Source organism: Leptidea sinapis, chromosome 37, assembly GCF_905404315.1.
Source record: "Leptidea sinapis chromosome 37, ilLepSina1.1, whole genome shotgun sequence".
NCBI lineage: Eukaryota > Metazoa > Arthropoda > Insecta > Lepidoptera > Pieridae > Leptidea > Leptidea sinapis.
The window spans coordinates 1,756,170-1,775,086 of NC_066301.1; the positions used below are offsets into that span (position 1 = coordinate 1,756,170).

General features: G+C 37.9%; 1 protein-coding gene across 1 annotated transcript; it reads right to left on the reverse strand.

Annotated features, from left to right (window-relative positions):
• Window positions 1-5,012: 5,012 nt before the first annotated feature.
• Window positions 5,013-6,050, reverse strand: LOC126975708 (uncharacterized protein K02A2.6-like). The gene has a single exon (XM_050823708.1). It carries the CDS (start codon window positions 6,048-6,050, stop codon window positions 5,013-5,015), a length of 1,038 nt encoding a protein of 345 aa, XP_050679665.1.
• Between the last annotated feature and the right edge of the window lie 12,867 nt (window positions 6,051-18,917).

The following is an 18,917-nucleotide window of genomic DNA, read 5'->3' on the forward strand; positions in this document are numbered from 1 at the left end:
TGTATGATTTTTCATTCCTTTTTTGTTGGATCAATAGACCTAAGACATGATGAATGATTTAATCGAGACTTTTTTTTAAACGATTCATTTAAGAGTCTCGCTATCACTATCCACAAAGCATAAAACGCTCATAAATCTATGCTTATGGCAACATTTATGTCCCATAACTAATTTAATTATATTATGGAAAATATCAACAGTCATTATTCTAAGCGATATTCACTCCTGCATAATTAGTAGTCATAAAGTAGGGCGATTAGACCCGCCCCCTAAGCCAGTATTAAAATAAATACAAGCTTTTATGACATAGAATCGAATCAATTATTAAAATAGTCGTTACATTTTATTGTTCGGAATTTTATAAGAAATAGGAAACCCGCTGAGCTTAACCTCTCTACTTCAACACATTTCTAACATTTTTCATAAACTGCGTTTAAAACAGTGATAAAATATTCGTCATCTTTGCCTTCAATATGCTCATCTACGATAACTTTCTCAATTTCTACGAAACCTGGTTAAGCCAAGGCATACCGTGGGTTTTCCTGCAAAAACAGGATACCTTTGTGTATTGCCGGATCCATGTTTGATCAAATGTGTCAATGTGATTATTTTACCAACGTTGCTTGTCCAAGGGCTTGTGCATTTTGGGCGCGCACAACTTTCGCATGTGCAAATGATGTTGCAAAATTTCATCGATTCGTTCTTTCAGCTTCAGCTATCTGCTACAACTTAATTCGCCGATCTTCTAGAACAAGATTTTTTTACTTTTTCAACATTTTCTTTAGGAATGTTTGGACGTCCTTTTTTTCTTTAAACTGAGGACATACGAGTATACGAGTCGCCTGGTGTTAAGTGATCACCACCAGAGGAATGACAGGAGCGTGGTCGGTTTTTACAAGGAATATCCTAATTTATGGCGTGTCGTGTGAAGATGGTATGAGCCCTGATAAATGCGGTAGTAGACACATAATGAAGCGACGTCTCTACGCAACACCAAGTGATCCAGCCGTTCATGGACCACTGGGTCCCTGACAATTCAGGGGCACACGTTCTAATCACGATTGGAGAAAACAAAGCTTGCTGATCAGTTTTCTGTGTGACTGTACTTCAGGCATAGAGCTCTGATACCGCTGGAAATTTGGGGTTGTTTTTCCGTTGTCTGGAGTCGAGTTTGAGGTAAAAAGAGTGCACAGAATATCGGCTTTCGCTGTTACCGTATGAGCCAGCCTGTCATTATTTATGTGCAAAGACGGCAGGGACGACTTATTGAAGTTACCAAGAATAATAAGCTTTTGACAATGACCAGAACTTGCGTATTACAACTGGAAAGCTGCTCGCCGATTTTGACGATTTTGACGATTTTCGATATCGCACGGGCCATTTGCCGCTTAAAAATCTAGAGGCATGCTTATATATCCTCTTTAGAACTTTGCAATTTAGATCCTTTTTGTCCAGCGCCGGCCCAGGTTTGATTTGTCTGTTTTTTGCAGTCAGATGCTGCGTTAACTAACGCATAGAACCAGGGCTGTGATTTGCCACCAATCGGTACTACGGAGCTTGGTCATCAACACTAACCAATGCGAAACATACAAGTAGCAGTACTAGCCCGCTACATGTGTGGCAATTATCTCCGACGAGTCTGGTCCGTTTGTGCTGAAGATGAGACGGCATCGTGACTCTCCCACTTCTATAAACGTCCTGACCTGGGATTAACCTCCAGGGCCTCTGCCATGCTTGAATTCTCAGCTCCAACGTTTAATGGTGGCAAACGAAGGTTCAAAAAAGATATTTGTGACGGCGTTTTGTCCTTCTTTGTGAGTTATTTTATAACTGCTTGGTTCTACAATTTCGTACAATGTGCGGATCACTTAGACATAGTGATGATTACGGGTAAATAACTAATAATGCATTGACGCTAATAACATGATGTTTGGTTTTTATACGTCTTATGAAAATAAAACTGTTTATTGAACTCATAAGATTGTTTCACAATGGCTTAAGGTCAGTCATACAATTTATCTGAAACTGAATATGTAATGCTCAATTAGTGATACACGGCGCAAGTCATTAGTGACAATTAAGCACGGCTAAAGCTTAAAACATTTCAGCCGCCCCTCGTATTACTGTTTGTTTCCTGTACACAAATAAATTAATAATACCAAGTTTTCCCCTACTGAATCTTGGCACAAATTGAGTACCACTAAAGTCAAAGTTAAAAATACTTTATTGACATAAAATCAATTCATTGCTCGTCGTCTTCAGTCACTAAAACTACAATTTAAATACATGCTTTCACAAAAGTTTATACATAATATTAATATATAGTTTTAAAATACTCCAATCTAGTAAGATAACACAAGGTTGAATCAAAAAATTTATAAAAAGTAATAACTATCTTAATAATATGATTAAATCCAATGCCTGATGTTTCTTTTCAATGAACTCGTAACTGAACTACTGAAGGATTTTAATAGGGATTACATCATGTAGTGCAGTTTTGTCCAACTTGAGAGATAGGAAATTTTTTATTTTGATTTGGGACCAGGTTTTTTTTATTTCCAATAATTGTTTTGTTTGGGCATAGTTATTATCTAAGAGAGAATTGATTGACATACGGTTTGACAGTTCTGCTGTGAAACAATTTCAATAAAACAACAGGGAGCATATTTTACGAAATACTTCTTGATGTTATGAAATATTATTGACAAATTTATAAAAAATTAAAAAAAAACAGTATTTTATTTATAATGTACAGAATAACGTCTGTCGGGTCAGCTAGTAATACTATAGTACTAATTGCTGAAAATGAGACATATCTGCGCCTGATTATTGTATAATAGCAAAATTGTTGCCTCTAACAACGCATTCAAGTCAGGCGTTAATTTTGATACAGGACATTGCCAGGCGATTATAACATATTAATTGCAACAACGTTGAACTAAAAACTTGAAACATCTTTTTAGTTTATTTCTGCAAATTCTCTCCCAACTAACTAGGCTGTTTATATTTTATACAATAAATGTGTTAAGTGATCCACGAAAATCACTGAAATGTTATGAGTGCAAATAAAAAAAGGAGTGGTAAACTAAAAAAAAATCAAAGGAGTAACGAGTGTTGTAGTTGTATCAGAGCTCGTTCACGAGAATGAAGTTATGGCTCGCTTCCATCGCACATATCTTAGGAAAGGTAAGGAGCCGCCCCACGACGCCGCCACAACCAGTGCCATTTAAAGTGATTTAGATTGGTTTGTATGTCCCTTCTAAAAGCGTCCGGACTTCAGGAATTTCTTCTTATGTTATAGGCAAATAAATGACGATGTTGATATTGCGTGAAATCAAGCAGTTGCATTGAGCAAATCATAACCAGGAAGTCAGAAGAAGGTAATCTTCGTACAAAATTAAAGGAGGATGGAGAGAATACATGTATTTTGGGTACCCACTGAAAGAAGTCACGTACATAATGGAAACTTAATAATAATTGTAGAACTTAACAAAACTAAGAAAAAATCAAATCGTAAGTAAAAAAGTGGCAGAAAAAAGACATATCTAAAAGTAAAATATATCCTAAAATTATGTAGTGAATATGTAGCGTGTATGATGTATCGATGACGTAATCAACATACTTACTTGTAACATCGTGGGTTAGGTAGCGCGTAGGTGCTCTAACCAGTCTGTGACTCCTACATTATTAATCAATATCTATTGTTCAATCAATAATTTGTATCTTATGTCTATGCCAAATTACTGTCTGCTAAAAGATAATGTATATGTGGAAGGTTGGCCAGCAGCTAATAGTTGAGGATTCACAATTCATTCTTTTTTTAAGCAGGTATCGAATCTTTTAAAGATGAAACTGATTTTAGTACCAAAAAATCATAATAACTTTATTGAATTTTATTTTGAATTACTACTGAATTACTGATTTGATTAATTATAGATACTTTGATGGTGTCGAAACATCCATATTATAAAAAATGACTGTCATATCAAAAAAAATAAGATGTAAATTGCGCAAAAAGTTTCGTTAGTGCAAGATGACTTATTTTTAATAATTTATTTCATTTGACTCCCATAACGTTACACCTCAATAATTTTTGTATAAACATCGTATAAACTTAAGTTTATAATCAATATAAACTTGTAGTTGCAGGTACGATAGAATTTAATAGGAATATTTCTTTCGCCGAGTAGAGGTTAGCTAAGAATGGAACGGATTTTATGGAAAGCCACCAGATCCGCCCATGCCAAGTAACCTTTGCCATGACGGAACGTCTGTCGGGCTAACAATTTGAAACTCTAATGGAGAAATAAATTGTACTGTTAAACTTATTTAGGGTTTTAATTTTGTAAGCTTGTTCATTATACTGGTGTACGCTACTATGTTCTTTAAAGCTATAGAATCATATGAGCATATTATCACAGTATCTATGACATTTAAATTCAGAAATATAATAAATACCTACATAGTCCTAATATGCGGTAAGTACGTACCCAGTAGAAAGACTACGTTAGTTGTAAGGTACTCTAAGATCAACAACTAAACAAATAGGGGACTAAAGGATATTATGGGTACTCAATGTAATGGTAATAAGGGTTTATTTGGAACTATTTTGTCTGTACTTTGATTTGATTTGATGAGCACTCCATAGTATTTGGAGCATATATAGTACCAACTACTTTGTTTACTCATACTTTCGTAACCACTATAATTTTTATAATAAAAAAAAAACTCCCATAAAAACTAGTTTTAGTCATTATCATCAGAAGTAGCAGTAAATGAAACAAAATTGTACTATTTATTGTCCAATTAGCACGGCAGTGCCACTTACACTAATTAGACGAAATACAAAAAGGAAAAATTACAAACAAAAAAGGAATATTAATGAATAATTGAACTAATTATACAATTTCAATGCTCTATGCGTACCGTAGTAGTTCAGAAACTAGGGAAGTCCACCCATCATTGAATGGGTCCTATTGAGCATTCTTGTCCAAGAGCGCGTTGAAAGATGCTTATAGGTGCCATTGCTCAGGTAACGGGACCACGAAAAGTTTATTTTTTCGTGGGCGAAGATTATTACTTTTAGGGACACGTATACGACACAATTGCTCATGAAAATCTGGAGCTTGCAACGTTTCCTCTACGTCTTTCTTTTCTCTGATCGCCTTTTTAATAGTTTTCTTACATAATTTGACTACCCCTTCCGCGGCTCCATTCGATGCTGGATGGTATGGTGCTGTAAAGGTATGTAGTATTCCATTTAATTTCATGAAATAATCCATCTCTTGACTTGCGAACGGCGGGCCGTTATCAGAGACGACTTCTTTTAGCAATCCAAACCTGGCAAAAGTCTCTCGCAATACCTTGATAACTGCGGATGCCGTTGTCCTAGCCATCAAAAAAGCTTCGATCCATTTCGTTGTGGAGTCAATCAGAACAAAAAAGGTTTTGCCTTCATAGGGGCCCAAAAAGTCCATATGGAGTCTAGACCAAGGCTCCGAACAGTATGGCCAAGGCTGAGATGTTACTCGTGGAGGTGCTGAGCCCTCTGCTGCACAAATCATACACAATTGACTGACTTCTATATCCCGGTCAATATGCGGCCACCAGACGAAGCTTCGCGCCTCACTTTTCATTTTGACTACCTGATGGCTGCTGTGCAGTTCCTTCAATATAGTTGATCTCAATGTTTGTGGAATAATCATACGATAGCCCCACATGATGCAACCGCCTTCTACATACAGCTCCTGCCTACGCGCAAAAAACGATTTCAATTCATCCTGTTGACAATATAATGACCAACCAGCCTTAATATTTGTTAAAACTTGTCTTAAAACTGTATCCTTTTCTGTTGCTTTCCTCACCTCTTGACTGGTAATTGGTATGAAATCCTGTACTAAATTTAAATATGTTACTTCTTCCTGCTGTTGTGACTGACTGGCCGGTCTGTGCGGTGGTAACCGCAACAGGGCGTCCGCTCCATTCTTTGATGTATGTACATACTCGATATCATACTGATATCCACCTAATATGATGGCCCATCTTTGCATCCTGCACTTGTTTAAAGGCTGCTTCACACCGCTGAGACCATACAAATTTGGCCTCTTTTCTTAACAACTCATAAAGAGGTGTAAGTAATGTACTAATATTTTTCACAAAGTTTGCATAGTACATGGCCATTCCGAGGAATGAACGTAACTCAGTCACTTTGCTGGGCGAAGCCACATTTAAAATGTTTTTAATCTTCTTTGGGCATGTGTGCAATCCCTCCTTATCAACAACATATCCTAAGAATGTTATGGAGTCAGCTAGAAAAGAACACTTTTCTTTTTTAATCTTCAGCCCGTACTTCCGCCTCTAGCCTCTCGAACACTCTATACAGGTTATCAAGATGTTCCTTATCATCCCTTCCAGTGATCACCACATCGTTTAGAAACACACCAACTCGTGGTATATCCGCGAACATCTGTTCAATTCCGCTAATATTTGTTTCTTTTAATAAACTCGACACGTGTCACCTCACCTCTACACAAGGCATTCTAAGATATAATCATAACATATTAGATATCAGCTAGTTAAATTTAGTAGTTTCTGCGGTTGTGCCGATTTATGCTATCTTTCGATATTTGATGTTCTACTCGGCTTTCTATTGAATCTGATATCTTCCTCGTTGCATTTGAACCTGAACGGTTTTCTCGAGAAGAGGAAAATAGATCTACGTACTTAGAACCTGAAACAGGGCCCATATTATGTCGGGCTCGGATGTCCGCTTAGGCAGACACCCCTAACGACTAAAAACATCCTCTATGTTTTTACAGCGAAGCCGGGCGAGAGCCTGGACCATAATATTTTGTAATTGTTAGGCGGATTAACGCGCTAGTGACTGTTGTGAGTATGTAATGACGTTCGTGGACCTTAAGTGGTCAAGACACCACTAAAGAAATTTATTTTAATTTTTTATTTTTTTTATTTATTCATTATATACAGACACTTTATCACATAATATTACATCATATTTGGTCCCTACACTAGGCGTAGCCTGTCCTGTAGGCAACGGTCTATGGAATCTTTCTAAGCGAACATGAGTAATTATCAAAATGATTTGAGTTTTCTTTGGTGTTAATACCGCCAATATTTGTCTTTAAACAATTCGACACAATTGTATCGCCTCTCCACGAGGCATCCTCAAGACATGTTGAGTCGCCAAAATCTGGCACGAATATCTTAATTATAATCTAACATTGGAGGAATTAACACTAAAGAAAACTCAACTCATTTGAATAATTATGAATTTCCGCAAAGTAACGCCTACTTCAATAAATGAACATGAGTAAAACGATAAAAAGTGAAGTGCGGCGAGTGTTATTTAATATATTGAGTAAATTCAAGAACAAGAAGAGAAGGAAGCGATGTTGTGGTATAAAAATAAATGTTTAGACATCTTGACTGAGTTCGTTGGTTAGTACGGTGCAATGAATTTGATATTTGACTTAAAATTAGTATGTAATTACGTAATGAATGTTTTTATGTTTTTTGTGTTTCACATAGTTCACCTACTATTTGCACAGTATTGTTTCTGTGTATAAAGTATTGGATATTATATTGTATTTCAGATACTCTTGACGACAGTTGCGACCAAAAAAACAAATAATACACCAAGATGAAACATACATTTCAGTAGCTCAAATGGAAACAGTCATAAAAAATGGTTTTGAATGTATAACATCAGAACATTGACAAACATTGACAGAGCATATTATTCCTCATGTTGAAGTTCAGAATAACACGAGGAATGGAGTAATAAAAGAGCTAGAGCCATTGATCATAAGTGTGCAGGATGATAGTTCCAGCAGTAGACAAACCTATGGAAATAGAAATATTATAATCAGCTTTTGATTATAATGAATAAAGTCTTTTTATCTTCCTATGGCTTTTCTTTTTATGCTCACCTCAGCTGTAAAGTGATTTTCATTAAGTTCCTGCACAGTAGATATTTGTTACCCTTTCAATACTCTAGATTATTATAATATGATCCCTTTGTACGTGGATGTAACAATTTTAAATAATACAAGTACTAGAAATATGTAATCAATGACTTTCTAAAATTAAAAACCAAAACTTTTACCTACATAATAACCAGTAAGGAATTATCAAGAAAAAAAAATAGGAAATGTATCAAAATTATTTGTTCCTACTGTAGTTGGTATTTCTAGTTTTTTGAATTTGCCGCCTTCAGCTTTAGTTAGTCAGACTATAACAGCGAAAGCATAGTAGACATATTATCTACTCTACTGTGGCGAAAGCACTTTCCGTCAGACATATTGACAAATAGCTTTTTTTTATGTCACATAGAACCGTTTTCTTTTTGTTAAATCACAACATGCAATGTGAAAGTCACTGAAATATTTAATTTTTTCCCGAACGTTCTTTTATAATACAATTTTTTCTAAAAACTGAATTGAATTCAGAAGTAGTTTTTGTAACTATCCTAATCATAACGGTTGCTCCTATGCTTAGGAAAAAAATCGATGATTCTTTTTATCGCAAAAATATGAAAAATTACATTAAATCGTTTCAAGTTCATGTTTCCGCATGTGGATGATAGAATTTGATACCTTGTAGCAACAATTATACCAGTACCTAATTAAGAGTCCATGATATAGTTTTTTGTAAGGTTAATGAAGTTTCACTTATTGTCAAAATATAGAAGCACATTAGTACAAATGATTCTGTGAGAAATGACGTCTTAAGGTTAACACCTTATTCTTTCAATCGTCAATATTTTAATAAATATTGAGCATTGGAGGAGAAGACGATCCGGCACACGACGCCGCCACAAGCAATGTGATTTTAGTGAGCATTACAATCCGTGTTAAGGCATACCTACGCATGATAACTACAAAATTACATAATGAATGCTCACATAGCAAGCCTACAAATGATTCTATATGTCTATCTATCTACAAACAAAGACATATTAAATTTATCACTTTGTGATATGCTTATGTTTATGAGACAATATTCCATATATTTATATTCGTATGTATTCTATTTATATCTACTTAAGTAGAGCTACTACAATAACAAAATAAATAATATGTTTTATAAGTTATGATAATTTTCAGCTTATAACAGAAACATTATTTGAGATCTAGTTTGTATTAAAACTATCACAACAAGGTAATATTATAATTATCAGATGACTTGTATTACTACTGTCTGTTACCATACCGTCGCTAAATTTGTTTTTTTTTTATGACAACAAGGGACAAGACGAGCAGGACGTACAGCTGATGGTAGTTGTAACGCCCTGTCCCTTAGAATGCAGTGCCACTCAGGATCTTAAAAGACCCAAAAATTCTTAGGGGCTCTACAACTGCGCTCGTCACCTTGAGACATAAGATGTTAAGTCTCATTCGCCGAATAATTTAACAAGCTACCGCGCCCTTCGGACCGATATACAATAAATGCTCACACATTACTGCTTCACAGCAGAAATTGGCGCCGTTGTGGTAACCATAGTCTAGCCGGCATCCGGTGTAAAGGAGCCTCACACTGGTAAAATTGATATAATAAAAAATAAAAATGATAAAACTGGTATAAAAAACTGATAATTATTTAACAATATAATGTTATTCTTTAGTTCCACTAAATCACTAATTTGTTTTCTCTCTCATTATGATTGCTTCTCAAAAAATTAGCCCTGTGTAGGCTTTGGTCACGTACCACAAACTACACAGGGCGATCTGTGCATAATTTTGCATTGGCGTATGATCTATCCCAATTGGTTGAGTCACCAACGCGGCTACCGGATGTAGACAGCCACATGAATGCATGTGGCTGTCTACATCAAGGAATGCCTTATAAGATTTTCTGCCCCCGCCGCATTTGGCACTACAAGTCCTGCTGACTTTTAGTGCCAATTGGGATATGATGCGTTCCTTTTTGCATCCTGCCCTTGGGGTAAGGTTTGCTTACCTCCGGATGATTCCAGTGCCTGCGCCGTTGCAGTAGCCGATATCATACTACAGGTCATGGATATTTTTATACCAAGCTCTGCAGTACCGATCGGTAGCAGATCACAGCCCTGGTTCTATGCGTCAGTTAAAGCAGCAAGCAGCATGGGCTCAAGGGACCCGAACTGCAAAGTTCTTAAGAAGAAATATAACCGTGCCACCAGATTCTTTATCGATGCACGTTGTCAAAATCGGGAAGCAACTTTCCAGTTACCCGACTGGAACACGCAAATTCAGGTCGCTGTCGAAAGCTGCTCTTGGTAACTTTAACCAGCCGTCCCTGCCTCCGTTGCACATTTTTAATTTTTAGTGTCATTTATCCACTAAACTAAGATTTCGTTGCTTTTTATTGTCGTATATTAAATAGTATTTTTAAGTAGCTATATAGCTACTATGGATAGGACTACGAAAGGTTCCGCGTGCCTTAAACAATATAGATCGCGTATTTCACGTTCTTTTTTCTTTCTATCACATGAAATATCATGAAAAACGTTTTTAGCTATGAATGACAAGTAGCCTAAGACCCACTTTTTGGCAAATGGGTTAATAATTATAATATATAATCAAACTAAATGAGAAATCCATATAAAGCAGTACACAAACTATACCTAATAGCATCATCCACGCAAACAAAAATATTCACAAAATGAAAACTACTAGATCAAAATAAGTCAATTTTTTATGGAACCAAATGACAAACATTCTGCATCAAACTAAAGAAAAATCACGGAAATCGGAAACAAGCGGATCAAAACAGGCCAGGTTTAATACTTTAGTGTACGTCTTACACTCGCGATTTGTATGTCACTTTGTGTTAGTGTGTGTGCATTGTTCAAAATTGAAATTTACATATTATATACGTCTAGAAATCCTAGGTATAATATGATTTCAGTTTATATGTAAAATTTTCGTATTAGTGATTTTATGTCCAACACCATTAGAATAAATAGTCTTTAAACTATTTATTCTAATGGTGGTAATCTTTAAAAAGTCAAGGGCAGTATCTTTAATTACGATCACGCGATAAAATTATTTCCATTAAGTTGATTACCCATTTTAATTATCAACTTATTTAATGACTTTATAACAAATCTTACATTATTTTTTGCGCGTCTCAAGAGTGCGCCATGTTGGTTAATTAAATAACATTGATTTCAAAAAGTAAATATTATATTTTGTGTAGCAAACACGACTTTTATGTAAAGCACATAGTTTTAATGATATATTTGTTAGTCATATAAAATTCAACGGGAACTTCGACCTAAACTTATTATATAACTTTAATATAAAATAATAAACTTTTTATTTAAAGCAATCCAATACCACTCTCAATGAATTAGTAATTAATAAGAATTATTTAAAAATAAAAGAAAATACTATGAAAGTCGATCTAATCGACTGTATGTATGTACTGTACTGTACATGTAATGTACTTCAATGTGTATTATGCAGTATTGATTGTTACCAATAATAGGTAGCTTGGTTCAAGGTGGATTGGCGAGGCGTGAAGGGACGATTTGCTTTCAGTCACATTTACTGCTGGAGTCGCAGTTGATTTCCCTTTACAATAAATAAAATAAAATTTATATTATGCCCTGGACAAGATACTTACGGTATTTGGCAAAGTTGCAAGAGAAGTATTCATCGCTGAAATACTAGGAAGACAAAATAAAGCGAGAAGGCCAAACGATCAGTCGGAGATTGCTTGTAAGTTTCTCATCATCCAGTAATAAAAGCTCCAATCTTATTTGGTGTGCAACAATATTGAAAGGTGCAGCACGCAAGACATAGATTTGTATAGTTCCTTATGTTGAGAAGAATCGCCAAAATAAACAAAAATGAAGATTACACTATTTATACGAAAACAAAGAGAACTGTTGCCAAGATTGATTGATCCTTGAACAACAACCGAGATGACGAAAGTTGTGATGAAAACCAGCGATACAAATTTACTCATGAATTCTAGCTTGAAAAAATTCCTGCAATAGAATCGTTTGGTATATTCTGTCCAAACATTTAGAAAAATGAGTATAAATTGAATTTACTTGTGAAAGATCCACCATTTATTTTGGCAGAAATTCAAAGCATATCATAAAATTTGGTATATTATTTTTTTTCTCTAGAAATCAGTGTTGTTACTTGCACAGTGTATAACTTGGCAGGGTAAAGTTTTGTGTATTCATTTTTCAAATGTCTTAGCTTAAGTACAAAGCTTATATATACTAAGTTTACATATTGTGTCAACTAAATTATTTGCTCTATTCCACAGATAGAGATAAACAGACTGACAGAAACAGTTTTCAACATGTAAGCAGAAATTGTAACAAGACCTTCACATAGTACCTTCTATATAAAGGTTTGAATAGAATTGTCAAACTGAGAGCACGGTGGTGAAAAATGAACAATTTATGCTAAATATTGGCTAGGCCTGTTCTTTTTTTCTGAAATTGAATTGTTTAAAATTTGAATTACTTCCTTTTCTTTCACATTGGTGCATCAAATAAAACCAATAACATTGGGGATGTAAAGAATTCGTCAGATTGATAATTTATTAGTATGAAATCTCTCAGTAGGATGTAAGGTTAGTAAATATACTGCCCGAACATAATATTATTATTATAAATCATAATATTAAGGTCATATGATTTTTTCGATGATTGGTCATCTGATTGATAGGTCCACTATTTTATTCACTTAACGTAAGGCCAGTTTTCATTCAATGCGGAAATATACTGAATGGTACGTACTTACTTTTCCTTTTAAAGATTTAATTAGAGGAGATATTTGAAGCCTTATGACAATTTACATTGTTTAGTAATAATTGAATTGTGTCGTATATTTTGTCAGGAAAATTGTTTAAAGAAAATCTGATTTAAAGTCTTACTTTGAACTGAGACACATAACGAGGTGATAAGCTATCACATAACTCAGAAACAGAACAGTCAGATAAATTTGATGATGAATTTGTTGTTTTTAGATGTTTACTGAATTCCATGAATTTTGGTGATATGTTTTTATTGAGTTACAAATTTTATGTAGATTGCAGAAAACGTTAACTCAGTTTTTAACTACTGAAATTGTGATCCACAAGTCCTCGACCGTCCAAAACCAGTCACAAAACAGAGTTTACTTTTAACGGTGGTTGAAACGTTATCACTGGCGCGCTAGATAAAAAAAATGAGGTTTACACTTAACCTCTATTTTGAGCATTGCATGCTTAAAGTGACATACAAATCGCGATAGTAAAACTGACCTGTTTTCATCGGTTGTCTAGCAGCAAGAGACTCTATCTAGGCGTATAAATTATCTGAGCAGGCACGGTTGGGTTTGAATGAATACAGTACCATTCATTTTACAATAAATTGTTTTCATGCATTTTAAGATCCTAAATAATATTTGATTGTTACGTCACAAATTCAAACTATTCGTGTATTTGTCTATGCCCTTGCAGCTGCGACAATGACATACATAATACATATGTTACATGATTTATATGTCGGGATAGAGCCTCTAGCTGTTCGGAATACTGTGTCTCTAAATCTCGAGAAATTGCCAATTCCACGGCGATCTGGAGAGCAAAGCGAAATTGGCTTCGAAGAAACTGGGCATCATAAATAGAGCACGGCACGGCGAGTCCACACATGGAGTATTGCCATCATCTCTGGTCTTGCGCACCCCAGTATCAGCTCGATCCATTTGAACGCATACAACGCAGAGCAGCTCGAATCGTCGGGGACCCAGTGCTCTGTGAACGGCTGGAACACTTGGCGTTGCAAAGAGACATCGCTTCATTGTGTGTCTGCTACCGCATTTATCATGGGGAGTTATTCCGAATACCTGTGTCACCTGATTCCTGCCGCCGAATTCCACCTTCGCACGACACGCCACAAGTCAGGATATCATCCCCACCATCTGGATGTGTGGCGGTCTTCCACAATGCGGTTTTCACGGAGCTTTTTTCCAAGTACTACAAAGCTGTAGAATGAACTTCCTTGTGCGGTGTTTCCGGGACAATACGACATGGGTATCTTCAAGTGCTTACACCTTCCTAAAAGGCCGGCAACGCTCCTGTGATTCCTATTGATGTGAGGTGACCCGTACGCTCGTTTGTCCTCCTTTTCCATAAAAAAAACGCTTGGTAACAGGTCTTTACTTATACTTGCGATACATCAGTCACTTTTTTCATTGCTTGTGTTGCTGATAATAGCTAATACTTCGCCGCTATTATTTTCAAAGCTTTTGAGTCTGGGTAGAATTATTAATTGTCTCAGCTATACACTGAATCAACTGGATTTGTTCCGTTTATCATCGGGCGCAATAACTGTAGCGATGTAATATATTTATTCTTTAGTTAAGGGCTATTTAACAACTTCTCCCATTTGTAAAGATCAAAGAGAAATGTTTGTCTGAAATGGTTGAGTGCGTCTCTTTGCAGCTACTCGCGATGGCGTATTAGAAGTTCTCCAAATTTTGCAATAATCCCGTCATCGCAATGGTCAGAGCGTATCAATTACTAATAAATTCATAAAAAAAATACATATCTTTTAACAATGTTTTATAAATTAAACCAATTATTAATATAATTGTGGTATAAGAATTGCAAAGTGCTCTTGCTATGATTTACAAAACCATTTCAATACTACCTTCTTTAACATTAATAGCAATACTTGTATTAGTAATAATAAGACTGCATCTTTAAGATCTTACATCTGGATTGGATATCAAACGGCAGGTCTAAATGTCACGAACCTCGTTTTATTTTGCAAACTGCCGTCAACATTATCAATTCCTGCTTTAGATTACAAAGTTATTTGGACTTTGAAATGTTCATCCCAATTCTGATGTAGTTGTTAAAAACCATACAAGATTTATTAAAAAAAAATAATCATTCAAATAAGGGAAAACATAGCGACCAGACAAAACAATTAGATCGAATTTGACAGTAATCATGGGTAATCGCGTAACCCGCACCTCCTCCGCAGCCCTGGTCTTCAGCGAATAGATGATCTGATGTCCTAGAATGCGTGACCAATTTTTGTCAATATGTGCGTTAGTTAGTTAGCCAGATTAATATTCAAAATACTAAAAAGCTAGCGGCAAGCGTGGCTCACTGGTTATGACTTGTCATTCAAATCATTTATAATACCAATAGAATATTTGCTTTCGTTTTCTGTTTTGCTTTATCTCTCGTACACTTTATTCTTTATGCTAGTATTTGTACGTCTATATAATTTATGATTATATGATTAATGATTTATAATTCTCACGAGCTTTTTACTTGTAGGATTATACAATATTATATATCAGTGAAAATGGGTACAGCCAAAGCAAAGTCACAACAACAAGACAAAAATATTAAGAATTTCCTGGTTTCATAACTTCCGTGAAATAATCGAATGGATTTAGTTAAATCTGTTACTTACAAGACAATTAAATTTTATATTTCTGCAAAATTGCTTTTTTAGTGCGCTAACTTGACCAGTTCAATTTGGAGATTAAGTTTTTTCTATAATTTATTAACAATTTTAATATAACAAGTTTTCCTGTTTAAAAAACAATATTATCTTCCGATTTATATTGGAAGATACAGTAACATTTCAACTAAAACATCTAATAGAAAGCTAGGTTAGGCTTATAAATAAGTGTGTAACTTGGTTATGTATTATACATAAGTTTTTATTATTATTTTATTCAACCCGAGTTTCGTGCCATTTGCACAGCAAGTTTTCAGTAGGACAGCGGTTGACAGGGGTCAAGCTAGTAGGTGTAATAGTTATGATTGAGAAGTTTAGCAATATTTGTTGCCTCAGATGTGGTATTTACAAAGAGCATCCATCTAGTTACAAGTACAAGCATTTTAATCCTTTAAAAAGTTTTTTTTTTTTTTGTTTTTATGGAATAGGAGGACAAACGAGCGTACGGGTCACCTGGTGTTAAGTGATCACCGCCGCCCACACTCTCCTGCAACACCAGAGGAATCACAAGAGCGTTGCCGGCCTTTAAGGAAGGTGTACGCGCTTTTCTTGAAGGTACCCATGTCGTATCGTCCCGGAAACACCGCACAAGGAAGCTCATTCCACAGCTTCGTGGTACGAGGAAGAAAGCTCCTTGAAAACCGCACTGTGGAGGACCGCCACACATCCAAATGGTGGGGATGATATCGTAACTTGTGGCGTGTCGTGCGAAGGTGAAATTCGGCGGCAGGAATCAGGTTGAACAGCTCTTCGGAACACTCCCCGTGATAAATGCGGTAGAAGACACACAACGAAGCGACGTCTCTACGCAACGCCAAGTGATCCAGCCGTTCACAGAGTACTGGGTCCCCGACAATTCGAGCTGCTCTGCGTTGCACGCGGTCAAATGGATCGAGCTGATACTGGGGTGCGCCAGACCAGAGATGACAGCAATACTCCATGTGAGGCCGGACCTGCGCTTTGTAGAGCGCTAGAATGTGGGCCGGCTTGAAGTATTGCCGTGCTCTATTTATGACGCCCAGTTTCTTTGAAGCCAGTTTGGCTTTGCCCTCCAGATGGCCACGGAATTGGCAATTGCTCGAGATTTCGAGACCCAGTATTCCGATACTAGGCGAGGCTTTGAGGGAAGTGTTGTCCAAGAGCGGTGATACGACAAATGGGTTTATTTAAGTGGTAAAAGCGCAAACTTGAGTCTTCTGGGGGTTAAATTGGACAAGGTTCAACTTACCCCATTCCGCGACCTTCTCGAGAGAGGACTCGATAGAAGACATAAGTTTCACCCGGCACTGGTCGACGTTTTCCCGAGAGAGACCTGCATGGCCCGTGTATACGGCATCACCAGTGCTGTCGTCTGCATAGCAATGCATGTTGGCGGTATCCAACATATCATTGATATGCAGAAGAAACAGCGTGGGAGATAGCACACAGCCTTGGGGCACTCCAGCGTTCACGGGCTTGGGATTCGAGCAATAACCGTCGATAACGACCTGTATGCTGCGCCCAGTGAGGAAGCTGGAGGTCCACTTGCATAAGCTCTCGGGAAGCCCAAATGATGGAAGTTTTGTGAGGAGCGCCTTGTGCCATACACGATCAAAGGCCTTCGCTATATCCAGACAAACTGCCAGGCCTTCCCCCTTGCTTTCAATAGCCGCCGCCCATCTGTGTGTTAGGTATACCAGAAGATCGCCAGTCGACCGACCATGGCGAAAGCCGTACTGCCGGTCGTTGATCAACTGGTGACCCTCAAGGTATACCAAGAGCTGGCGGTTAATTATGCTCTCCATAATTTTGGAGAGTAGGGAGGTAATAGCAATAGGCCTGTAGTTTGCCGGATCCGAACTGTCTCCTTTTTTTGGGATCGGATGGACAAGGGCTGACTTCCATGAATCAGGGACTACGCCTTTTGAATAAGAGTGCCGGAATAAACGCGTTAGCACCGGCGTCAACTCAGGGGCACACGTTCTAAGCACGATTGGAGAAATGCCATCCGGCCCGCTCGACTTCCTGACGTCCAACGAAAACAGAGCTCGCCTAACAGTTTTCTGTCGGAACTGTACTTCAGGCATGGAGCTCTGACACCGCGGGATGGTCGGCGGTGTTTTTCCGTTGTCGTCAAGAGTCGAGTTGGAGAAAAAAAGAGTGCACAGGAGATCGGCTTTCTCTTTTGCCGTATGGGCCAGGGTGTCATTCCTCATGTGCAACGGCGGCATGGACGGCTGGTTGAAGTTACCAAGAGCAGCTTTCGACAACGACCAGAACTTGCGTGTTCCGGTCGGGTAACTGGAAAGCTGCTCGCCAATTTTGACGACGTGCTTCGATTTCGCACGGGCGATTTGCCGCTTAAAAAATCTGGAGGCACGGTTATATTTCCTCTTCAGAACTTTGCAGTTCGGATCCTTTGAGCCCAGCGCCGCAACCCAAGTTCGATACGCCTGTTTTTTGCAGTCAGATGCTGCTTTAACTGACGCATCGAACCAGGGCTGTGATCTGCCACCGATCGGTACTACAGAGCTTGGTATAAAAATATCCATGCCCTGCAGTATCACATCGGCTACTGCAACGGCGCAGGCACTAGGATCATCTGAAAGGAAACAAACCCTGCCCCAAGGGTAGGATGCAAAAAAGGAAAGCATCCTATCCCAATCTGCTGACTTGTAGTGCCAAACGCGGCGGGTCGCTGGTGGTCTGCGACGCTGGCGTCGGATAGGCACTACACTCCTGACCAGGCAATGGTCGGACGTTCCGAGAGGGGCGTCGACAGAGACCTGGTAACCATCGGGATGTGTAGTCAGCAGAAGATCTAATAAGGACGGCATGTGGCTATCCACATCCGGGAGCCGCGTCGGCGACTCAACCAATTGGGACAGACCATACGCCAATGCAAAATTATGCACAGATCGCCCTGCGTAGTCTGTGGTACGTGATCCAAGCCATTCGGAATTGTGCCCGTTGAAATCACTCAAGACTACGATTTCAGCGGAGGGGATCTGAGCAAGCACGTCATCAAATGCCGCTTGAACGCAGCCCATGAGGTAATCCGTTTCTGCGTTACCACTATGGGACCTGTAGACACACGCATAGATGCAGACGCGGTCCTCTAAATCTACGCGGAGCCAGAGAGTAGACAGGCCCCTGCCCTCAAAATTGCCGAGACGGCGACAGCAGATATCCTCCCTAACGTACACACATACACCGGCATGAGGCATGAAGTTATGCTCAATTTTGTACCCGGGGTACGTTAAATATGACGTATCGCTAGGTCGAGATATCTGCGTCTCCGTAAGGAAACACAAGGCCGGCTGCGCCGTCTCAAGGTGGTGGTGGACGGCGTTTAAGTTGGAGTGAATTCCCCGGATGTTACAAAAGTCCACATTAAGCGTGGAGCGGGGTGCCGTGGTGTTGCTGCCCTGTTTGTCCTGTGACATAC